The 22975-nt window shown below is 39.9% G+C and overlaps 1 protein-coding gene across 2 annotated transcripts in view; it reads left to right on the top strand.

Annotated features, from left to right (window-relative positions):
* The window catches only part of chst15 (carbohydrate (N-acetylgalactosamine 4-sulfate 6-O) sulfotransferase 15), a 74697-nt gene that overhangs the window by 24989 nt on the left and 26733 nt on the right, over nucleotides 1-22975 (top strand). For both annotated transcript variants that reach the window (XR_010966691.1, XM_068002318.1), the window contains exons 2-4: nucleotides 7579-8298; nucleotides 10813-11152; nucleotides 21406-21549. Coding sequence is in view for 1 of the 2 variants with exons in the window: in XM_068002318.1 (XP_067858419.1) it covers nucleotides 7798-8298; nucleotides 10813-11152; nucleotides 21406-21549 (985 nt within the window). In the remaining variant the exon portion in view is untranslated. The remainder of the gene's footprint in view (nucleotides 1-7578; nucleotides 8299-10812; nucleotides 11153-21405; nucleotides 21550-22975) is intronic.

Raw genomic sequence — 22975 nt, 5'->3', positions numbered from 1 at the left:
TGTCTGGTCTCTGTTCAGACCTGTATCTTATACTTTGAGAATATGAGTCCCACAAACTTTGAGCAGCCAAGTTGTTGCTCATTAAAAAGAGTTCCCAACATTACCGTGCTTCACTATATTGCGGCACAGATTCACTTCACCAATGACCTCCACCACTTCCTGCAGCCACAGTGCATCTTCCCTTTAAGAGGAGCAGGCTGCCTTTTTAAGTGGTGCTAGCCACTCTCGATATCTGGGCCCCCTGCTGGTGAGTAGCCACTCAACAGCACAGGTAGCGCTGGCTGCACACAGCAATCAGAAAAATCACCAGGCAGCACAAACGTTATGTGCTGCTGCATCTTGATGACTGGGTGCGGGTTAATGGCACACCGCGATCCCAGCACCTGTTTTCAGGAGTTAACCAATTTAACCCCCAGGATGTTCTACTAGAAACAATGGTGGGAGCAGAATCCACAATAACTTTTAAAAGGGAAGTGAATTTCTTTAGTAATGGAGCATATCTGTTATTCTGGTTACAAAACATAAATTTAAAAATCAGAGGCTAACATTCCAATTGTATGACAAAGTAATCGGAAAGTAGAATTCTTCAAATAGTGATCTAGTTTACATTGGCACTTTGAAAATACAGTTTAATTTTTTTTGAGACGGGGAATATCAATACTGGATAATAGAAATTGCTGCACTGAGTCAATATCAAGAACAATCCATCAATTTAATCCAGTATTGTTCCTTATCTTCAGTCTCAAAGAGCACTGGACTGGTGTGTCATTTCCATTTCTCTCATCAGCCATTCATTGGCCTCAGAGTAAGATTATCCAATTAATGGTGAATTATCCGTAATTTTGTAATCGATCATAGATCAATCTTCACAACCTTGCAAACATCTGAGAGCAGATTTTGAATCTCGTCAATCTACATTGTGTCTACTCAGGTCCTAGAGCTGAGCGGGTGGTGTACTGGCCCATTGTGTCCTTTCATAGAATCATAGAAGTTACAACATGGAAACAGGCCCTTCGGCCCAACATGTCCATGTCGCCCAGTTTATACCACTAAGCTAGTCCCAATTGCCTGCACTTGGCCCATATCCCTCTATACCCATCTTACCCATGTAACTGTCCAAATGCTTTTTAAAAGACAAAATTGTACCCGCCTCTACTACTGCCTCTGGCAGCTCGTTCCAGACACTCACCACCCTTTGAGTGAAAAAATTGCCCCTCTGGACCCTTTTGTATCTCTCCCCTCACCTTAAATCTATGCCCCCTCGTTATAGACTCCCCTACCTTTGGGAAAAGATTTTGATGTTCTACCTTATCTATGCCCCTCATTATTTTATAGACTTCTATAAGATCACCCCTTAACCTCCTACTCTCCAGGGAAAAAAGTCCCAGTCTGTCTAACCTCTCCCTATAAGTCAAACCATCAAGCCCCGGTAGCATCCTAGTAAATCTTTTCTGCACTCTTTCTAGTTTAATAATATCCTTTCTATAATAGGGTGACCAGAACTGTACACAGTACTCCAAGTGTGGCCTCACCAATGCCCTGTACAACTTCAACAAGACATCCCAACTCCTGCATTCAATGTTCTGACCAATGAAACCAAGCATGCCGAATGCCTTCTTCACCACCCTATCCACCTGTGACTCCACTTTCAAGGAGCTATGAACCTGTACTCCTAGATCTCTTTGTTCTATAACTCTCCCCAACGCCCTACCATTAACGGAGTAGGTCCTGGCCTATCAAGCTGATAGTCCTTTAATTTTTTTTACTTTTATTGATCTATGGCTCTGCAGAGGATTTTCTGCTAATGTTTAAAGTTTAATTGCTTCTGCAATCTTTACATTTATATTTATTTGCCTTGTATCATTATTTACAAATAGATGCCTTGTGCTATCTGGTGCAGTTAAAGTGCACTGTTAGATTTTTAATTGTTGGATCAAATGAGTTTTGTTTGAATTAGTTTTTCTGTTTAATTTAAAATAACAGCACGTAAACAACTGTCAAAAATATTTAAAATTCCAATATGGAACATCCATAAAACATTCCACTCTGTTTCGTAGACTGGTTGTGGGATTCTTTATCCTGTCATGACTGTTAAACCATTGGATAATAGCGATAGATGGAAAGAAAAAAATGGTTGTATTTCTATAGCACCTAACCACATTGTCAAAATGTCTCCAAGTACTTGGATTATCTTTTGAAATGCAGTGACTGTTATGTGGACACACACAACAGCTAAAGTTCCCATAAACAGCAAACTTCCCATAAACAACAGTATATTTCAACAGGAATGTTGAAGGAAGGGCGGAGAAATTTAAGGAACTAAGGAAAATTGCCTCAGAAACTGGAAGCTCCTTTTAACAGAAGGAAAGTACTATATAGTTTTGGGCAGAGATAGATTAATTCTTAGAGAGGAGGAGATATAGTTTACTCATGAATGGGGAGTAACTATAATATAAAAAAATTATTATATTAAGATATTCTTGGAAGATGCATTCTTTCTCACTCATTCATATTTACATAAAAATGGCAAACTCCCATCACTGTTGGGAAACCGTCCCATTTAAATGTTCATGCTTCAACTCAATTTTTTTCCACTGCCCTCTGTCTGTGAACTCACTGTCCACTCATGCTACTTGATATTACTGAATCAGCTCAATAATCAATCAATTCCCATTCCTAACTTGCCCCTCTTACACTATGGGGGGAAATTTGGCAATAATTAGCTGCCGCATTTACTTCACAACAATGTCGACACTTCAAAAGTACTTAACTGGCTGTGAAGCGTTTTGGGATGTCCTGGGATTGTGAAAGGCATTACATATATGCACATTCTTTCCATACTGGGAAAACTGTATACATAGAGGATTTGTACATGGCTCATACATGGCAGCAATGGTAAGGGTATTGCTGACCTGTACGGGTGGGATGAGCGATCAGCAATTGGTATCAAGATGGTGGAGATGATGCTGCCAATGGGAGGTGGCACTGTCCGTCGAAGGCATTCAGCAAGAACCCCTCAGATGGCACTGATGTTGGTTTATTTAGTCTACAGGGATGCTTCCTAAATGAAAATTCTTCCTTTATTTCTCTCTTTCTAACAACACTGTTGCCATTAGAGGCAAACATGTAATGTAGTTGGGCATGTCCCTCATTACCACTTTTTATTCTGTAATTATAACCTGCTAACAGAAACTTGGGAATGTAAAGCTTTGAAATATACAATTTTCTAAGAATGTGATTTTATTAAGTTAAGTACAGAGAAAAGCAGGCATTCTTCTATTTTTTTGAAAGGGTAACTTTATTTCCTAAGCCTTTATACAATGCTTATAGAAAATTGAACGCCAGGAGGATGCAACTTGTTCAGGGAAAATCTCAGAATCTCTAGGATAATTTTTTGCTCTTAAAAACACCACGCAAGGAATTTTGACTCTATTTGCACATAGAGGACTCAATGACATGTTCTGCAACGCAATGATGTAACCACACATTCAATTGTGTCTTGTGTTTTTTGTTCTCCCCATAGTTTAAATGAAAACTAAGGTAAAAATGTGAACGCCAAATTCCAAAGCTTTATGCAGCATCCGGTGCAGTGTCTGCTGTCATGCAAACTTTCCCCAGCAGAAAAAGCAGCAGCAACATCATCAGGTCAACTGCTTCCGATAATGCAGGACCTAAGTCTGCCACAGTGACACTACCCCTGTATGATATGGTCTGACACTGTCGTAATAATATGTTTATGTTGTGGAGCCATACAGGACTGTAGATCAACAATAGAATATTTTTATAAAGGAGACTAAATATGCCATTTAAAAAAAAAGACTACTTCAAGTTTCAAAATGCTGTGGCTAAATAGAGGCTAGAAAGAAATTAAAATTCAAGAAGACATATGGAATCTATAGATATGATTAAAAAATAATAAAAATAAAGAAAGATCTTAAGAAAGGGATAAGGATGCTGTTTTTCAGGTGAGATGTTAAACCAAGGCCCCTTCTTCTCCATAATCGGGTGAACGTAAAAGACCCCATGGTACTATTTGAAGCAGAGTGGGGGAGTTCTCCAAGTACCCTGGTCAATATTTATCCCTTAACCAACATCAGTAGAACAGATTATCTGGTCATTTATCTCATTGCTATTTGTGGGATCTTGCTATGCACAATTTGGCTGTGCATTTCCCTACTTCATTGGCTGTAAAATGCTTTTGGACATCCTGAGGTGATAAAAGGCATTGTGTAAATATAAGTTTTTTCTTTCTTCTTTTAGATTTAGCAAAGAATGTTAAATGCTACCAATTTTAAAAAGGGCTTCATTTTATCGGGATTTTTGATTTCTGTTGGTATACCAGCTATTATGTGGCTTGGTCCAAATGACAAGGATCTACTTAGCATGCAAATGTACATCCTATCCTGTCAGGTGGTGACAAAGTCTACCTCTTGAATTGAATCTGTATGAAACCGGTCTCCCTTGGAGACGACATTTCAATCCAATTGCAGACATTTGGGTGCTCCTTATTTTCTGGGACAGCAATGAATGTTTGGGAGCAGGGTGTTGAAAATGGGTCATAGGATGTATTTTACTTTACCAGTAGCCAGGTAGGGAACTGTCTGGTGATCAGCTTGTTAACCAGAGATATAGGCATTTATGATATAATATATTTCATGGGCTAATATTCAAAGGGTTAACTCAAACTTAATATTGGCTACCACATGGATTCACCCTTTTCCCCTTTAAGGAGCATTGTATTATTTAGATGTGTGATGAGAATATGCTTTTCAGCATGTCAACCCTTTAATGCAGAAATCGAGAGAAAATTATATTCTGTTTTGGGCACAACATGAAACTATCCGCACTGGAATGTGGTGGTTCAATCTAGAAGAGGAAAAATGGGCTACCGACCTTTTGGTAGTTTATCTTTCACAGACCTCCAATCGTTGTGTTTCTAACAGATTTGAAGTGCAAAATATTATTTTTTCACTGCTTGTTTGTTCAAAGAGCTGGTAAGTGGTCTGGATATAATTTTGAAGGGCAGGGGTAGATCACGTGATAGTTGCTTATCTGTCATATATTTAAAAATCCTGAAAGATTATGCATGCCCTTGTGATTTCCCTCCTGGATGATTGAGCCTAATCCATTGATTTGTAGATGGTTAAATTACACATGAAGAATAGGATGACTGTACTGAAAGTAGGTAGTCCACTTCCTCCTTTTTGCAATGTAACACAAGCATCAATGTGAAAGGATTTGGGTCAGACATAGTACTGAGACACATTTGTTCAGCAAACAGCTGAAACATTTTAGTCCATACTAAGGTGATGTTTTTTAAAAATCTGTCTCACTGTGGGGGAATGATTAAAAATGATTGTGAGTCAGATAATTTCAATTCAGTTGCAACGTTCTGATTAAACACAAAGATTGTGTAAAACAGTAAGCTGATTTAAAGGTTGCAAACTACAGTGAAGCAGGACAAACATTGCATTGTGTTTTAATGCAGAGTTTTAAGCAAAGCTTTGAAAAACATTTGGTCTGCTGGCCTTTTTGTTGAAATTCAACCTCTTAGTCAGTTTAAATGCAAGTGTTTTCTTTAAAGTGTATACATGAATTGGACATGTGGAAGGTGGCAACTCTTAAGGCATAGAAATATCATTTTCGTCTGTTAATGTAACTAGTCTCGACTCCAAAACAATATTTTTGATGAGCAGTATCAAAGGCCAAGGCAATCTTTCAATGCTACAGGTAGGTACCCATAATCTTCCAAGTGTTACACTGGAACTATAAATGCCCATGGACATTGTGTTACTTGTATTTTTGAAGCTGTTTAATTTTTTTTGCGGCAGAAATCAATATTTTAATGTTATTTTATTTGTTGACATTCACTCCACTTTACTCTGACTTTCTAGTACAGTTAGAGTCTGAATGGATATACTTGCTGTGCTTTGAATATCTGTTGCTGTATTTTCAGTTTGTTGTGACTTGCTTTTGCCATGGTTGGGGGGGGGGGGTGCGGGGAGGAGAGGAGAAAATGTATGTCCTTTTGTTTATATTACATTTTGCCTTTTTTCTTGGACACTGGTGTAAACTAAAACCATGGTTAGACAATGAAATTTGAGCTTGGTTTGATGTCTGCAAGTGTTATGAAATCAGCTAACAATAAATCTACACTTTGTAGAGATTTTAGATAATGACATAATAGATTCCTGTTGTTAAATAAAACTAGCATATCTCCTAGGCTATTCTGGGGCCTGGAGCATGGAGCATGGTGTGATATTTAATTAAAGCCACTAAGTATTCCTTGTGGCCATCTAGGTGGTAATAGACAAATTAGAGATTTTTTTTCTCACTCACTCAAAGTTTACACATACATTTACTATGTCTCTCACTTCAAATGGGAAGCACCCATTGTCTAGTGCAAATTTTAATGTAACACTTGGAGGCAGTGGAGCATAAAGAGCAGAACATTTAGAATCAACAGAGAAACTCTGCAAGAACACAGCATACTAGAACCATAATGTCTGTACTTTCTTAATTGACTTTTCTGGAGTCAGGGTGTATCCATCCTGAATAGCAATTAACTTCTGAATGAACTCAAGGCAGTGTCTGCTTAACTTCAATTTGACAATTAGATGCACACCTGTACTTTAGCAGCACGATAATACAGTGTGTGTTACATGGTATAATGTATAACCTTGCCAAACAGCACTTCCACTGACGAGAACAGTGACACAAGAGATTAGCTCCTGTAATATTATGAAAACTTGAGTGCACTTCCTTTCTCATACTTTTAGAATGTTTGTTACACTTCAGATGTTACACATTGCAAATTTCTGTGCCACATTTGGAATAAAAGTTGTTTAAAGCAAACTTTGTATCCCTAATGGGATACACAACATTTTACAAGCATTATTTAACATGATATAATGTCCCTGTTCTTATTAAACCTCTGTGCATCCTTTGAATTGCTGAGAGCAGCACATGGGACGTTTTGCCAATAATAACATAAATTCAGTGCAACTGGCATGCGTATCAATCACATTTTAAGTGTCAAACTTCAAAATAAAATATTAAGTGACAAAGGCAATGTACAGAGAAGCTGCTCAAATAGAAAATACAAGAGATACCAAATTATTGCAGCTTCTTAATTGAGCTTAGCAATCACATCTTTTAATAAAAGAGATAGTTGCATCACATGTCCAGAATCACACTTCTGTGTCACAATTAGAGGCAAATTATTTTAGGTAAATTTCTTCCAGTTGATTGGCCTATATGTAAATTCCAACAATACTTATATTTTTTTTTAAAAAAGGAAATCTGGTATTTGGAATGTAGAGAAACTACCCCACCAACAAAAAATGCCTTAGCAGAGTCAGAATACCTGTAGTTTATGACCATAGTAATCACCTTAGCAGAATAATGTTTATTATATGGTACAACATTTCTGTCCATATAAAATAACATAACATATCCGATTGCTGTGAGCAATGCTATGAGATGGATATATGTGGCTTGCCGGCATTTTCTAATAACTAAAGGAAATAATGTTAAGTGTCATTTTGTATTTATTGTATGTTTTCTCTCTTTCTGTAGGTATGTTTAAAGGCAGACTGACTATCTCCACTAACTCACAACGGAAAAGTGTCTTCATGGCTTAAGAGCAAGATTGTGCCAAGCCACTTATCAACTGAGGTTGACTTTTTTAAAATGCTAGGATGACAAAAGAAATGACATCAATTGAAGATGTAGTTATTTAATACACAATTGCTGTGTACTTCTGCTTTACTATTACAAGGTACACGACCAAATAAAATGCTTTCAGGGACTGATCTTACAGAAAATAAATTTGCTTCATTTACTTTTAACAAAGACTTTCAAAAACCGCCTCGACTATTTTATGAAGCTGAGCAGCAGCCAATGAATTTACTTGCAACACTGGAGGTCAAAGCAGAGCGCCGGTTTGGGTGGAGTGGACATATTTTTGCTTGGAAAGCAAAACTGGGAACCCTGTTTTTGGGAGTAATAATACTCTGCCTAGTAATGGCATCTTATATTTTAACTAGAGACCAACAGAGATTATTGTTGACTCCATCCCCATTCCAGTACAGTACAACCACAAATAATGAAGAATTTCCAGAAATGGACTCTGCAGAAATTGAGAGTGACACTGATGGGCTCTCCTTGCCACTTAATTGGTTAGAAAGGACCAATTATTTAACATCTGAACTTATTATTGAAACTAGTGATTCCAAACTTCAGCTCATGCCAAGAAGACTGCCACGATGGGATGATCTTGTAAAACAAGAGGCACATGTGAGTTGGAATACATTTTTCTATAATGTACCCGTAATGTTTTCCATGAAGTCTGCAGTGCATAATAATCAGTATTTTTGCAGCTTTTTTAATGGGTTATTTTTAAATTAAAGGTATATAGTGCACAACAATTTTCCACTTAGTATGTTTATTAGTAATTAAATTATGCTATTTTAATGGCATCACTCAAGTAATTTAAGAATCTTGCTCTCGGGGCTGTAGTCTAGACTAATACCATACATGCCAGGTTTACAAGTTGCCCCATGTAGCTAACAGGTTAGAGCCACTTTAATGGAATACAGTTAGTGCTAAAGATTGTTTGTTCCAGACGTTAAAAAATGTCTTTCACTGGTGTGCCAACCAACCGCCATTAAATACTGAAGTGCAGTACATTTACCTTGTGTGGAACCTAATATGGCAGAGATTTTTGTTTTCAGTTCTACTGATTAGTACTGAAGAGGATTATTCATTTAGTTAGAGGATGATTACTGCTGTCTCCTCTTGCACAAATTGAAGTTGGAGTATTGGATTTGAATATTAATATAATTATTGGTTGACTACCCCGATGGCTCAGTGTTGTATGTTATGGCATTAAGACATAAAGGAAGGTTTCAAGTTCAGTCTTCGACGTATGCAACGTTAGTTAATCTTAGTCAGTGCAGGATTGCTACAGTGCCCTGAAAGGATTAGAAAGCTTTGCAATGTCTTTCTCACTTTACATAACCATGTAATAATGCATGAGAAATGAGAAAATCCATCTGGCCCGTAATCCTGATTCTTTCACAGATCTTGTACAATCTACCATTTTATGGATCCAACCTCACCAATTTAATCTCACCAAAGTAAAGTTGTGCATAAATACATGATGACCCCCAATGATGAGCACAGCTTCAGACCATCCATCAATCATTACATCTGCACTATTCAATCCTGGCCATTGTCCTCTACAGACAACATCCCGGCCCAACTGCACAGAATAGTATCTGATGGGAGTATTTGTTTGTCTCAGTCTATACTTATTGCTGTAACCGTCAATGAAGATTATGTAATTTGTATACACAGAATTTGAAAACCATTCTTTCAGTTTACATATTATGTATCTTGAGATTTATAAAAGTAAATATGCTTTAAACTGAGATGATGTAAAGTGTAACTTAGTTTTCACATCAATCCATTGAGAATATCCCAAAACACTAAGCTTTTAGCATTATATATTATGTAAATCAGTTGCCAAGAGATGCCATACTTCTCTAGAGATTTCAGCAGAACCATAGGTGGATTCATATATTTCATGGAGGTCTACAAACGAATTATGGAGAGGGTTATAGAATTCTTTATAAATGGAAGCTCTTCCTTTCTTTAATAGTGAAATTACATCTCCCAGAAATGTCCCAAAGCACTTCACATTGAATGAATTATTTTGTGCAGTTGCTGCTGTTGTGTGGGTAAATTTGGCAGTATTTTACGTACAGCAAAGACCCACAAATGGCATTGAGACAAATGACCAGTTAATCTGTCTTCTTTGGGTAGTATTATTTGATAAAGGAATGTTGGCCAGGATATTGATGCATTCTCTGCTGTTCAACTGGTTCCATGAGATCCTTAATGTTGACCTAAAACCAAGACAAACAAAAATTGTGATTACATTCTGAAGTGAAATTTGGACCCACAAATATTCTGACTTGTAGGTGAGAGTGCTGCCACCGAGCCACTCTGCTGCTTGAAAGGGACATTGGGGGTAATTTTGACTGTGCGATAATGTAAAATGGATGATAGCAAATCGGCAGCCCGTTTTACATTGCTGCAGATTTTTATTTCCATTGAAGTAAAAATAAGGAGAAACATAAATGAGTGCCGATTTGCTATCGCCCATTTTACACGATCACACAAAGTCAGAATGACCCCAGTGTGTTTGTCTGCAGCTGGACGGTTAGGCTGCTGTAAAGAATTTGAGTATAGAATTTTGAGTTTTGACAGCACAGCTAGCCTTCAGCTGAACCCGATGAGTGGATTGTTCCTTGATGGCATATGTATTTGTGGAAGTTTTGTTTCAGAAATTCTCAAACGTTACAGCTGTCTAAATTATATTTACTAAAGAAAAAGCCTGCATTTGCATTCTCATCACTTTAATCAAAGTTTGTACTCAAGATTATTACACATGACACTCTGCTTATTTAAGCTTTCTACAATCCAGCATATGTGATGTTAAAAGATACGAAAAACCTTTTGGAAGTGGGCAGAAAGAACAATGTTAAATTCTTTATAATTGTAGCTGCAAAGATCATACTGAACAGAGTATTGGGTAATATCTAAGTTTTTTTTTTGTTTACAAATGTTTTACAAGGTTTCAAGATGACAGTCAATGTGCCATACGACATTAAATCACAAGATTAATTCAACCATTCTGTAAATAAAATTGTGCAATTAAATATCATGTAATGTGTGGTCAAAATGGTTTTAGAATCAAAACTAGGTATTGGATTCCTTTAATATTTTGTTATTTTTACATTACAGATATTTTCTGTCATTCCAAGAAAGTTTCTTCAAAATGTGAAGAACCATTGTTGGTATACAAGATACACAGGGACTGCATCCACGGATCCTTACAAGAATAATGCATATTTTTTACACACAAAGCATTTCCAAACTATATTTGATTACTTGAAAAAGGTAATTTGGAAACACTTGCAACGCCGTGGTGACGAACACTACCGCCTACGCTGTCTTCCTTATTTCTACATTATAGGACAGCCAAAGTGTGGGACTACAGATCTGTATAACAGACTCAGGCTGCATCCTGAAGTGAGCTTTTCCATAGTCAAAGAACCTCACTGGTGGACAAGAAAAAGATTTGGTAAGTGGCAGAATTGTTGCTTACTCCCACTGTATAGCTAAAAAATCATGAACAGAGGTTACAGTAATGGAGCCTACTTGTTAAAGTTGGCATCGTCATTTGGATTACAAGTATATGAAGAACTGTCAGGACTAATATTGCACCACAGTTTTGTGAATGAAAGGACACAGTTACAGTAAAAAAAAATCAACACCGGGTAAGGCATGTTCCGGGCTGTCCATATAGCTGAGTAATGAAAGAAGAGAATTCATTTCCAGTTTTAAAAATATATGTCACATTTCAAAAAGTTGTTTTCAAACTGTCAAATATACCAAAGGCACTGTCAAATTATTTGGAATAATGCTGATTAGTGTGTGCAAGATAATAAGTAGCCTGACATAGTATTTCACTATAAAGAAAAACTGTTACACCCTTCTACCAGTCATGATAGAGTAGCATTTGTTTGTTTACCTCATAAGACAAAGTACTAAATGAGTACCATTGCATCTGTCGTTACCAAGGAAGAAGATGCTGCCAGAGACTCATAAAGGAAGGTATAGTTGAGATACTGGATGGGCTAAAAATTGATAGAAGAGGTACTAGAAAGGCTAGCTGTACTTAAAGTAGATAAGTCACCCGGTCCGGACGGGATGCACCCTAGGTTGCTCAGGGAAGTAAGGGTGGAAATTGCGGAGGTACTGGCCATGATCATCCAAACGTCCGTAGATACGGGGGTGGTGCCAGAGGACTAGAGAATTGCAAATGTTACACCCTTGTTCAAAAAAGGGTGTAAGGATGAACCCAGCAACTATAGGCCAGTCAGTTTAACCTCAGTGGTGGGGAAACTTTTAGAAATGATAATCCGGGACAGAATTAATGGTCACTTGGACGAGTGCGGATTGATTAGGGAAAGCCAGCACAGATTTGTTAAAGACAAATCGTGTTTAACTAACTTGATAGAGTTTTTTGATGAGGCAACAGAGATTAGATGAGGGCAATGAAGTTGATGTGGTATATATGAACTTTCAAAAGGCGTTTGATAAAGTGCCGCATGGTAGGCTTATCATCAAGATTGTGGCCCATGGAATAAAGGGGGCAGTAGCAACATGGATACAGATTTAGCTAAGTGACAGGAAACAGAGAGTAGTGGTGAATAGTTGTTTTTCGGACTGGAGGGAGGTGTACATTGGTGTTCCCCAGGGGTTGGTGCTGGGACCACTGCTTTTCTTGATATATATATTAATGACTTGGGTGTACAATTTCAAAATTTGCAGATGACACAAAACTTGGAAGGGTAGTAAATGGTGAGGAGGATAGTGATAGACTTCAAGAGGATGTAGACAGGCTGGTAGCATGAGCGAACACGTGGCAGATGAAATTTAAAGCAGAAAAATGCAAAGTGATACATTTCGGTAGGAAGAACGAGGAGAGGCAATATAAATTAGAGGGCAGAACTCAAAAAGTGGTACAGGAACAGAGAGATCTGGGGGTAAATGTGCACAAATCGTTGAAGATGGCAGGGCAGGTTGAGAAAGCGGTTAAAAAAGCATACGGGATCCTGGGCTTTATATATAGAGGCATAGAGCACAAAAGTATGGAAATCATGATGAACCTTTATAAAACACTGGTTCGGCCACAACTGGAGTATTGTGTCCAGTTCTGGGCACTGCACTTTAGGAAAAATATGAAGGCCTTAGATAGGGTGCAGAAGAGATTTACCAGAATGATTCCAGGGATGAGGGACTTTAGTTACGTGGATAGACTGGAGAAGTTGAGGTTGTTCTCCTTGTAACAGAGAAGGTTGCGAGATTTGATAGAGGTATTCAAAATCATGTAGGGTTTAGACAGAATAGATAGAGAGCAACTGTTCCCATTGGCGGAAGGTCGAGAACCAGAGGACATAGATTTAAGGTGATTGATTGGCAAAAGAACCAAAGGTGACATGAGGAAAAACCTTTTTTACACAGTGAGTGGTTAGGATCTGGAATGCACTGCCCGAGGGGGTGGTGGAGGCAGATTCAATCATGGCCTTCAAAAGGGAACTGGATAAGTACTTGAAAGGAAAAAATTTGCAGGGCTATGGAGATAGGGCGGGGGAGTGGGTCTAGCTCGATTGCTCTTGCATAGAGCCGGCGCGGACTCGATGGGCCGAATGGCCTCCTTCCGTGCTGTAACCTTTCTATGATAATGGTTTTTGTAATGTTGCAATTATTACTTCTAAAGTCATCTTAAAGTCCACAACTTCCACATATTGAAGAACACAAGGAAGTGCAATAGTCTTGAAGCACCAGTGTGTGGCTCCACAGCAGGTTAGTTTCCTATTATAAAGAGGCACTGAATGATGGCCAGGCCAGAAGGAGGTTTTCCTCCAGACATTTTGTATGTGATGGTCAACTCAGAGCAACATTGGAAGAGACCTGGGAGTGGGTTGGCTACAAGTTTTGTTGGTCATGCTAGACCAGGAGTCTAGGGCGGGGTGGGGGGAGGAGATAGAGAGGAAAGAAACAAAAAAAAATCTTCTGAGCCATTTGCACAGTTTGGCATAATCGGAGCCTTTTGCATTATTGTCTTATTGCAGATCTCAACCTATCTATTATTCTATATTTACAATTTAAATATGGATGTACAAGCTGTGGGATGTTATTCTATGGTCTTTAATTTAGATAATTTAGTCATCTGCTGGAACTGGCAATACTTTGCAGCCACTCCCTTAATTACCACAACTACTACATTTAAAGCTCCAAAAACAGGATATTTTAATAATTTGTCACAAGTTTGTTTATCATTTGGTTTTGTGAGTCTGTAAATATTAAATCCTATAAATACATCTTAAATTATAATCCTATTCTTGTGCTGGTAACAGGAATGTGCTGCATACTTCATGTTCAGCAGCTACACAGAATGCAGCTAAATGTAGAACTGGGCTAACTATTTTTAACTGATATTTACTGTTGGGGCCACAAAATGTTAACCATCCCAATGAGTTGCAGAGCTGGAATTGTAAAATGGTTTCATGTCAAATTATTAAGTGTTTTATAAATTGTATTGGCCCCTAATTTCTAAATTTGGTCACTGTGGAGAATTTCCAACATCATAGACAAATACCCATGAACAGCACCTGACACAAAGTCATGGAGTATATTGACGGCCTCTATAATGACAGCAGTTTCTTTTATTAAAAAAAAATGCAACTGTTACAAATTCAGGTCTGCTGTAGATATCTCCTCTGGCTCAATGGTGCCAGTCATTCTTGTAAGTGGTCTGAGTGCACAACAAGTGGTAGAAGCCTGGACTGGCAATGATTCAGGAGAGGAGAGAAACTGGGAGCAGTACTGAGGAAGAGAGTTCCAGTGTTAACTGAGGAGGTAGATGAGAATGAGAGCGGTAGCATGAACTGGTGACGCTGGAGGGAAAGAAGAATCTCGATGAATGGGAGGGGGAGAGTGCCAACATAAACTGGCAGAGGAGATGAGCCCCAGCTGGAGTTGGGGGGGGGGGCGGGTGCGGGGATGGAGAAGAGAAATGTCAGTTTGTCAGTGGGAAAGGAAGATGGGTTGGAATGCTAGGTTCAAACGAGCATTATGGGGAGAGAGTGAGAGAAGAGTGCCGCTAGCTGAAGGGGAAGAGAATGTTTTTGTGACCTGGGGAGAGATTTGAAGGGAGGACAATGTTGCTGTGAAGTAGTCGTCTGAAATGTTTGTGAACTGTAGGAGGTTGGAAGGAGAGAGCTCCTCTGTGAAGGAGGAAGCGTCATTTGATTGGCCTGTTGAAAATCTAAATGAGAGTTTATTTTACCACCTTCTTTGATGACATCTCAATTGCTAGATTTGTAGTTAAAACCAACCAGAATGCTTTATTTTTCATTTAAACATTCAAATGTCCCAGGAAAGCATGCTGTAGACTTTCCAACAGTAATAGATTAGAGAAAAAGAAGCTTTAAAGTATGAAAAAAAATTCTCAAATGGCAAATAGAATACTTCATTATAACATTGAGCAAATGTCTCTACTTTTTTGAATGGTATTGTAATTTTTTTCAATCACAATTAGAAAATCCACCATATAAAGTAACAAAAATCTAAGTTTTGTGGGCGTCATGCCTGACCCCTCTAGAAAATGAATCTTGTGCCTTCAACATTTGTGTCTCCCTTCAAACTTTGATGTACTTTTTTTTTCTCTAAAAGTGAAGGAATACGTGCTAATGTCCCACTGCATTTCCAGTGTGATTACTTCTTCTCACATGTCATAGTTTTATATTCAAGGTTGTTTTTGAATTGTCAGCTTTTTTTGAAGCTGTTGGTCAGCTTTTGATAGTTTTCTAGGTCGCCAAAAATGATACCATCTATGTTGGAGGACTGCATTTTCCCTCTTCTTGGATGTATTTACTAAAGTAGAGGTGGTCTGGATGGTAGAGTTGTACCTTCATGATATCACCTGATGTGATAGCCTGTCAGCTAATTTCATGCTTTGAGGAATTCTGACAGACTGAGATTTCTTCAGAGAATGTTTTTTCAGAGAATCTTTTCGGAGTATTTCTTTAAAAGTTTTTTTTTCTCTGGTTCTCCTGTTGAATACTTGAAAATTGGATACAATGGCTTATTGTATATTTAGCTGGAAAAATGCTTTATTATTTTTGACATTTTGTGTTTGAGCCAGATTTGGATATATGCCTTGATTCCTGAGTGGCTAAAAGGGTTTTAACGTTTGGCAGTCAAGTATAGGCACAGCATTGTGTCTTAAAATAACTGACAGCAATTCAGTTAGGACATAACCTGGTTATTATGGTACGATTTCACTACTGTCTGATGGGGTAAATTCAGCAACACACTCCAGTTTATCTACACTTATCTGACTGTAATATTATTAATTATTATTGGATGCATTTATGTTTGAACTTATCTGTAATTAGCCTGTTAAAAGTTTAGGGTCTTGCCATAGAAATTTTCTCAGGTACAACAGTGCCAGTAACTCCTGTGAGCAGTCTAAGCATCTGAGATTTAGTGTGCCCATACTCTCAATATTTAACAATATGATAGTGTAATAACAGTAACCCCTTGTGATCTGGACTGGATATTTCTGCCTTTTGCATGTGTGCTTCTTTGATCTCTTTTAAGGTGGAACTACAAAACACATGGTACGATGAGGCCAAATATGAATCGTTAAGCTGTTTTATTTCACAGCAACTGAACATACAAAGCAACATAAACAAGATATCACTAAGATATCTTCAAGGGGTCAGATTATCTCCTTCCAACAGCTGGCAGATAAATGTTGGCCCCTCCAACATGACCAATATTGCTGCCACTTATTTAAATACCTGACCAACCTGCAAAGTTCCCATTTGAACAGCTGATCCTGCCCCTTCTCCCCCTCCCCCATCAGAACTGTAGCTCTACTCCTCAACAGATCTCTACAAAGCCATCTCCACTCTTTCAAAATCAAAAGACAACCCAGAGCTTGCAAGAAGTCTAGGAATGAGACATTGGCCATCAGATAGAAGAGGAATAGAGACAGTTATAGACCTTCAAGACTGCTACCTGCGGTAGAACGCTTGCAAGATTTGTTTTTTTTTTTGGACAGTTTTGTGTCTAACACATGCAGAAAGCCATCATCGTTTCCAAGACTCTTGAAGCTGCATTTTTTAATATTTGAGATCTGGATGTGGGCAAAACTGGCAAGGCTGCATTTATTGCCCATCTCAAATTACCCTGAGAAGTTGGTAATGGGCCTTTGTGAACTGTGATGTCCTTGTGCTGATGGTGCTCCCACAATGGTAGAGAATTCTAGGATCTTGAACCAACCATGATAAAGGAATGGTGATACATGTCCAAGTCAGGATGGTGTGTGATTTGGAGGAGAGCTTGCAGGTTATGGTGTTTCCATGATCTTACTGGTCTTGTCTTTCTCAATGGTAAATGTCACAAGGGAGGGAGGCATTGTTGAAGTAAGCATTGTGAGTACCTACTGCAGCCACAATGCACCGATGGTGAAGGGGTACATACTGAGTCCAGTGACAGGGACTCTGATCAAGTGGACTGCTTTGTCCTGGATGGTGTCAAGCTGTTGTTGCAGCTGCACTCGGGTGAGTATTCCATCACATTCCTGACTGGAGCCTTGTACATGTTCGAGAAGCTTTGAGGGGTAAGGAGGTGAGCAACTCATCAGAGTTTCCAGCCTCTGCCTTGCTCTTGTAGCTGCATTATTAATGTGGCTGGTCCAATTAAGCTTTTGGTTAGCAGTGAACCCCAGGATGTTTTTATTTTCGTTCATGGGATGCGGGCGTCGCTGGCGAGGCCAGCATTTGTCGCCCATCCCTAATTGCCCTTGAGAAGGTGGTGGTGAGCTGCCTTCTTGAACCGCTGCAGTCCGTGTGGTGAAGGTTCTCCCACAGTGCTGTTAGGAAGGGAGTTCCAGGATTTTGACTCAGCGACGATGAAGGAATGGCGATATATTTCCAAGTCGGGATGGTGTGTGACTTGGAGGGGAACGTGCAGGTAACGTTGTTCCCATGTGCCTGCTGCTCTTGTCCTTCTAGGTGGTAGAGTAATGTAAAGAATCTTACAACACCAGGTTATAGTCCAACAATTTTATTTGAAAATCACAAGCTTTCGGAGATTGTCTCCTTCGTCAGGTGAGTGTGGGATTCCTTGAACGTTTCGTATTTATATTCAGAGAACAATACCTGGTGATTACAGATAATCTTTCCAACTGCCCGTTGTCAAGGCAATCAAAGAGTTCAGACAGGGAGGTGTTACCTACAGGACCACCGAATATACAAATGGCCAGAACAAAAGACAGAGAGAGAGAGAGAGAGGGAGAAACATCCGAAAGGAAGAGAAAGACAGAGAATGACCCGTTTTATTAAAAACCGATAACTTTTATTCGCTGGTGGGGTTACGTGTAGCGTGACATGAACCCAAGATCCCGGTTGAGGCCATCCTCATGGGTGCGGAACTTGGCTATCAATTTCTGCTCGACGATTTTGCGTTGTCGTGTGTCTCGAAGGCCGCCTTGGAGAACGCTTACCCGAAGATCGGTGGCTGAATGTCCTTGACTGCTGAAGTGTTCCCCGACTGGGAGGGAACCCTCCTGTCTGGCGATCGCCCATGAGGACGGCCTCAACCGGGATCTTGGGTTCATGTCACACTACACATAACCCCACCAGCGAATAAAAGTTATCTGTTTTTAATACAACGGGTCATTCTCTGTCTTTCTCTTCCTTTGGGATGTTTCTCCCTCTCTCTCTCTGTCTTTTGTTCTGGCCGTTTGTATATTCGGTGGTCCTGTAGGTAACACCTCTCTGTCTGAACACTTTGATTGCCTTGACAACGGGCAGTTGGAAAGATTATCTGTAATCACCAGGTATTGTTCACTGAATATAAATGCAAAACGTTCAAGGAATCCCACACTCACCTGACGAAGGAGACAATCTCCGAAAGCTTGTGATTTTCAAATAAAATTGTTGGACTATAACCTGGTATTGTAAGATTCTTTACATTTGTCAACCCCAGTCCATCACCGGCATCTCCACATCATAGGTGGTAGAGGTCGCGGGTTTGGGAGGAGATGTCGAAGAAGCCTTGGTGAGTTGCTGCAGTGCATCCTGTGGATGGTACACACTGCAGCCACAGTGCGCTGGTAGTGAAGGGAGTGAATGTTTAGGGTGGTGGATGGGGTGCCAATCAAGTAAGCTGCTTTGTCCTGGATGGTGTCGAGCTTCTTGAGTGTTGTTGGAGCTGCACTCATCAAGGCAAGTGGAGAGTTTTCCATCACACTACTGACTTGTGCCTTGTAGATGGTGGAAAGGTTTTGGGACGTCAGAAGGTGAGTCACTCACCGCAGAATATCCAGCCTCTGACCTGCTCTTGTAGCCACAGTATTTATATGGCTGGTCCAGTTAAGTTTCTGGTCAATGGTGACCCCCAGGATGTTGATGGTGGGGGGCGCTGGTTAGACACTCCCTTGTTGGAGTTGGTCATTGCCTGGCACTTGTCTGGCGCGAATGTTACTTGCCACTTATCAGCCCAAGCCTGGATGTTGTCGAGATCTTGCTGCATGCGGGCACGGACTGCTTCATTATCTGAGGGGTTGCGAATGGAACTGAACACCTTGCAATCATTAGCGTACATCCCCATTTCTGACCTTATGATGGAGGGAAGGTCATTGAAGCAGCTGAAGATGGTTGGGCCTAGGACACTGCTCTGAGGAACTCCTGCACCAATGCCCTGGGGCTGAGATGATTGGCCTCCAACAACCACTACCATCTTCCTTTGTGCTAGGTATGACTCCAGCCACTGGAGAGTTTTCCCCCTGATTCCGATTGACGTCAATTTTACTAGGGCTCCTTGGTGCTACACTTGGTCAAATGCTGCCTTGATGTCAAGGGCAGTCACTCTCACCTCACCTCTAGAATTCAGCTCTTTTGTCCATGTTTGGACCAAGGCTGTAATGAGGTCTGGAGCCGAGTGGTCCTGGCGGAACCCAAACTGAGCATCGGTGAGCAGGTTATTGGTGAGTAAGTGCCGCTTGATAGTACTGTCGACGACACCTTCCATCACTTTGCTGATGATTGAGAATAGACTGATGGGGCGGTAATTGGCCTCCTTTTTGTGGACAGGATGTACCTGGGCAATTTTCCACATTGTTGGGTAGATGCCAGTGTTGTAGCTGTACTGGAACAGTTTGGCTAGAGGCACAGCTAGTTCTGGAGCATAAGTCATCAGCACTACAGCCGGGATGTTGTCTGGGCCCATAGCCTTTGCTGTATCCAGTGCACTCAGCCGTTTCTTGATATCACGTGGAGTGAATCGGGAGGAGGCCGAGATGGATCATCCAAGATGGGGTCTCCATGATGGTGGTGCCGTTGAAGGTCAGGGAGATGACCCTCATTGCACCTTTTCTTGTTATAGATGGTCATTACCTGATACTTATGTGGTGTAAACGTTTCCTGCCACTTGACAGTCCAAGCCTGATGGTGTCCCAGGCTTTCCGAAGGCTGTCATGGGTTATCAGTGTTGTCAATGGAGCTGATCACAGTAGAATCATCAGCGAAACTGTTTCCTCAAGGACTGTGCGGTGGTCACTCCCATCAATGCTATTGTGAACAGAAATGTCTAAGACAGGTAGGTTGGTCAGAATGAGGTCCAGTAGATAACTCCCTTGTGTTGGTTCCTGATGCAGGCCCAGTTTGGCAGTTCTGTCCTTCAGGACTTGCCCAGTTAAGTTAGTGGTGATACTACTCAGCTAATCGTGGTGGTGGACATTGAAATCCTCTACTCAGATTACCTTTTGTGCTCTTGCTTCCTTCAGTACTTCCTCTAAGGAAGTGTTTAACATGTATGAGAACTGATTCATCGGTTGATGGAGGTGATATGTGGTATGTAGTAGTCAGATTTTCTTGATCTTGTTTGTCCTGAAGCCATGAGCCAAGCCCATCCAACTACATGCTGTGCTGCCATCTCTCGTGGGTCTGTCCTGCTAGTGGGACAGGATAGACCCAGGGATGATGATGGAATCCAAGATGATGGTTGGTAGATATGATTCTGTTAGTATGGCAATGTCAAGCTGGACACCAGTCCCTACATGTTAGTGAGGAGAACTTTGCAGGGTTAACTGAAGTGGGATTGCCTGAGCATTGTCCTGATCTAATGCCCAGGTCGTTAGGCCATTCAATATTGTTCTTATGATTGTGTCCTGCAGTGATTGTTCACAACTGAATGACTTGGTAGGCCACTTCAGGTCAACCACAAATTGCAGGATTGCAGTCACAAATAGGTCGGACCAGGCAAGTACGATAGGTTCCCTTCCCTAAAGGACATTAGTGAACCAGTTGAGTTTTTATGACTGAACGGCAGCTTTGATAATATTTTATGGCGCTAGCTCAAAAGTTACCCAGATCTATCGAATTAAATTTCACAACTTGCCATGGTGGGGTTTGAGCTCGCAAACTCTGGGTTGCTTGTCCAGTAGCGTAACCACATGCTCTACCCTGACTGTATATCACCACTATGGAGCATAAGCAATTCTTAGTCTGTCATTTTATTCCAATGTATTAGTCAGGTGAAACAGGAGCAACTAGTGCTTAAAAATGCAATGCTGCCTGCTGGATTTCTCTATAGTAGTACAACACAATTCAGGACACTTGACAGAATTTTAAGTGAGTAATCTCGAAATTTAACATTAATGGAGTAGAGAACCACTTTAATGAGAAGAGAAGGTCAATTTAAAATTGTCTGGTGTGTTATGATTTCTCGACTGAGGCATGCTTTTGTTTGCAGGGATTATTCAGCCCTGGAATGGGTTCCATGACCGATATCTAGTTGAAGATTATCTGGATCTGTTTGATCTGGCAGCACATCAGATTCAGAGTCAGATAGCCAATTCATCTGCTGAACAACAAATTAACAGCAACATGGTTATTGGTAAGATAATTAATGCACCCACACTTTATTAAAAAGATTATTTGAGCTCCTAAAAAGCATGTTATGTACTTGTCATAGTATAGTTGGTGTCAATTAATGAGCATCTTATTTATGGAAATTTGTTTTCTAAATTGATCATTTATTCAGACACAGTTTCAATTTTATACTCACTGGTGGAAAATCTGATAATTTACAAGAACAATTCAGTCTTGGCTTGTAGCGTGAAAGCCTTGATTCTGCTGCAACTGATCTTTTACTGGATTACCACATGAAAGTAATTGTAAATAAAAGCAGCTGTCAAAATTTCATTTGTCTGTACTTGATTTTTTAAAGTACATTTTGTTCCCTTTCCCCTCTTTTGTTTCCCTGACTTTGCACCATATTCAAACCAAGAGAGCAGGGAGGTGACTCATTGTCAGGCCTCTGGCTATGCTTACTTTCATGGCAGAGGTGAGGTTTAATGGAGAAATGTGTACGTGAACTGCATCACAACATTCTGGCACAGTATGTTAGAGCTGTGGTGTGCTCCTGCTCAAAACCTGCAAATGCTAGAATTCTGTACAAACAAAGATTTGTATTTCCTTCAATTACAGCTCAATGTCAGATGCTAGAATGTCTAGCAACTCAGATTATATTGGTATGTCCCTGAATTGTTTTAAATGTTTGTCTGAGCAGAACCCCTTTTATTTTGCTCCTCCTACTCAATGTGTCTCACTATAGAATGTGCTACACCTTTCCACATTTGGTATTGCAGCCAGATCCAGAGACTGTTGTTAGGACGCAGCTATATCCCATTTGCCCATGTGCCCTGCCTGGTCTGTTACCTGAGAGTTAAGCTCCTAATCTTTTCCATTTTTAAAAATTGCTTTCATGTGGTATCGTTATGAACTTCAACCCTGCTTCTGGCAGTTGTAATAGAAATGATTCTAGCATAGGATACGAAACACTCGAGTAGCTTAGGAGTGAATCCTTTAAAACATTGTTAAATGTTCTAATCTCATTTTTAACTTTGTTAAAGAAATGTTACAGCAAACATCTAATGGGCAAAGTGAACATATAACTATAACTAATCTATTTCTCCGAATAAAAATAACCCACTGCTTTTATAGTTGATTAATTGTCACACCTGCCATGTCAGAAAGAAACTTTACAAGATTATTTTGACATGGTTTCAGATAAGGAGATAGATTTTTATTATTGCACTTAGAAGTCAACAAGTGGCATGGAAGGGAAGTCCTTATATAATAAGCATACATGCGGCACATGTCCCATCGCAAAATTTACTCTTTGGGTATCAAGGTCCATTGGGCACGCCATTGAGCACTCAGTCAGTGGCAATAAGGAGGGGAATAGACATGGCGACCAATAATGCAGTAATGTCTAAAATGCTGTGCTACTGGGGCCTAATCATTAACCATATATCCAG

Source organism: Heptranchias perlo, chromosome 21 (assembly GCF_035084215.1).
Source record: "Heptranchias perlo isolate sHepPer1 chromosome 21, sHepPer1.hap1, whole genome shotgun sequence".
NCBI lineage: Eukaryota > Metazoa > Chordata > Chondrichthyes > Hexanchiformes > Hexanchidae > Heptranchias > Heptranchias perlo.
This window is presented reverse-complemented; position numbering and strand designations above follow the sequence as displayed.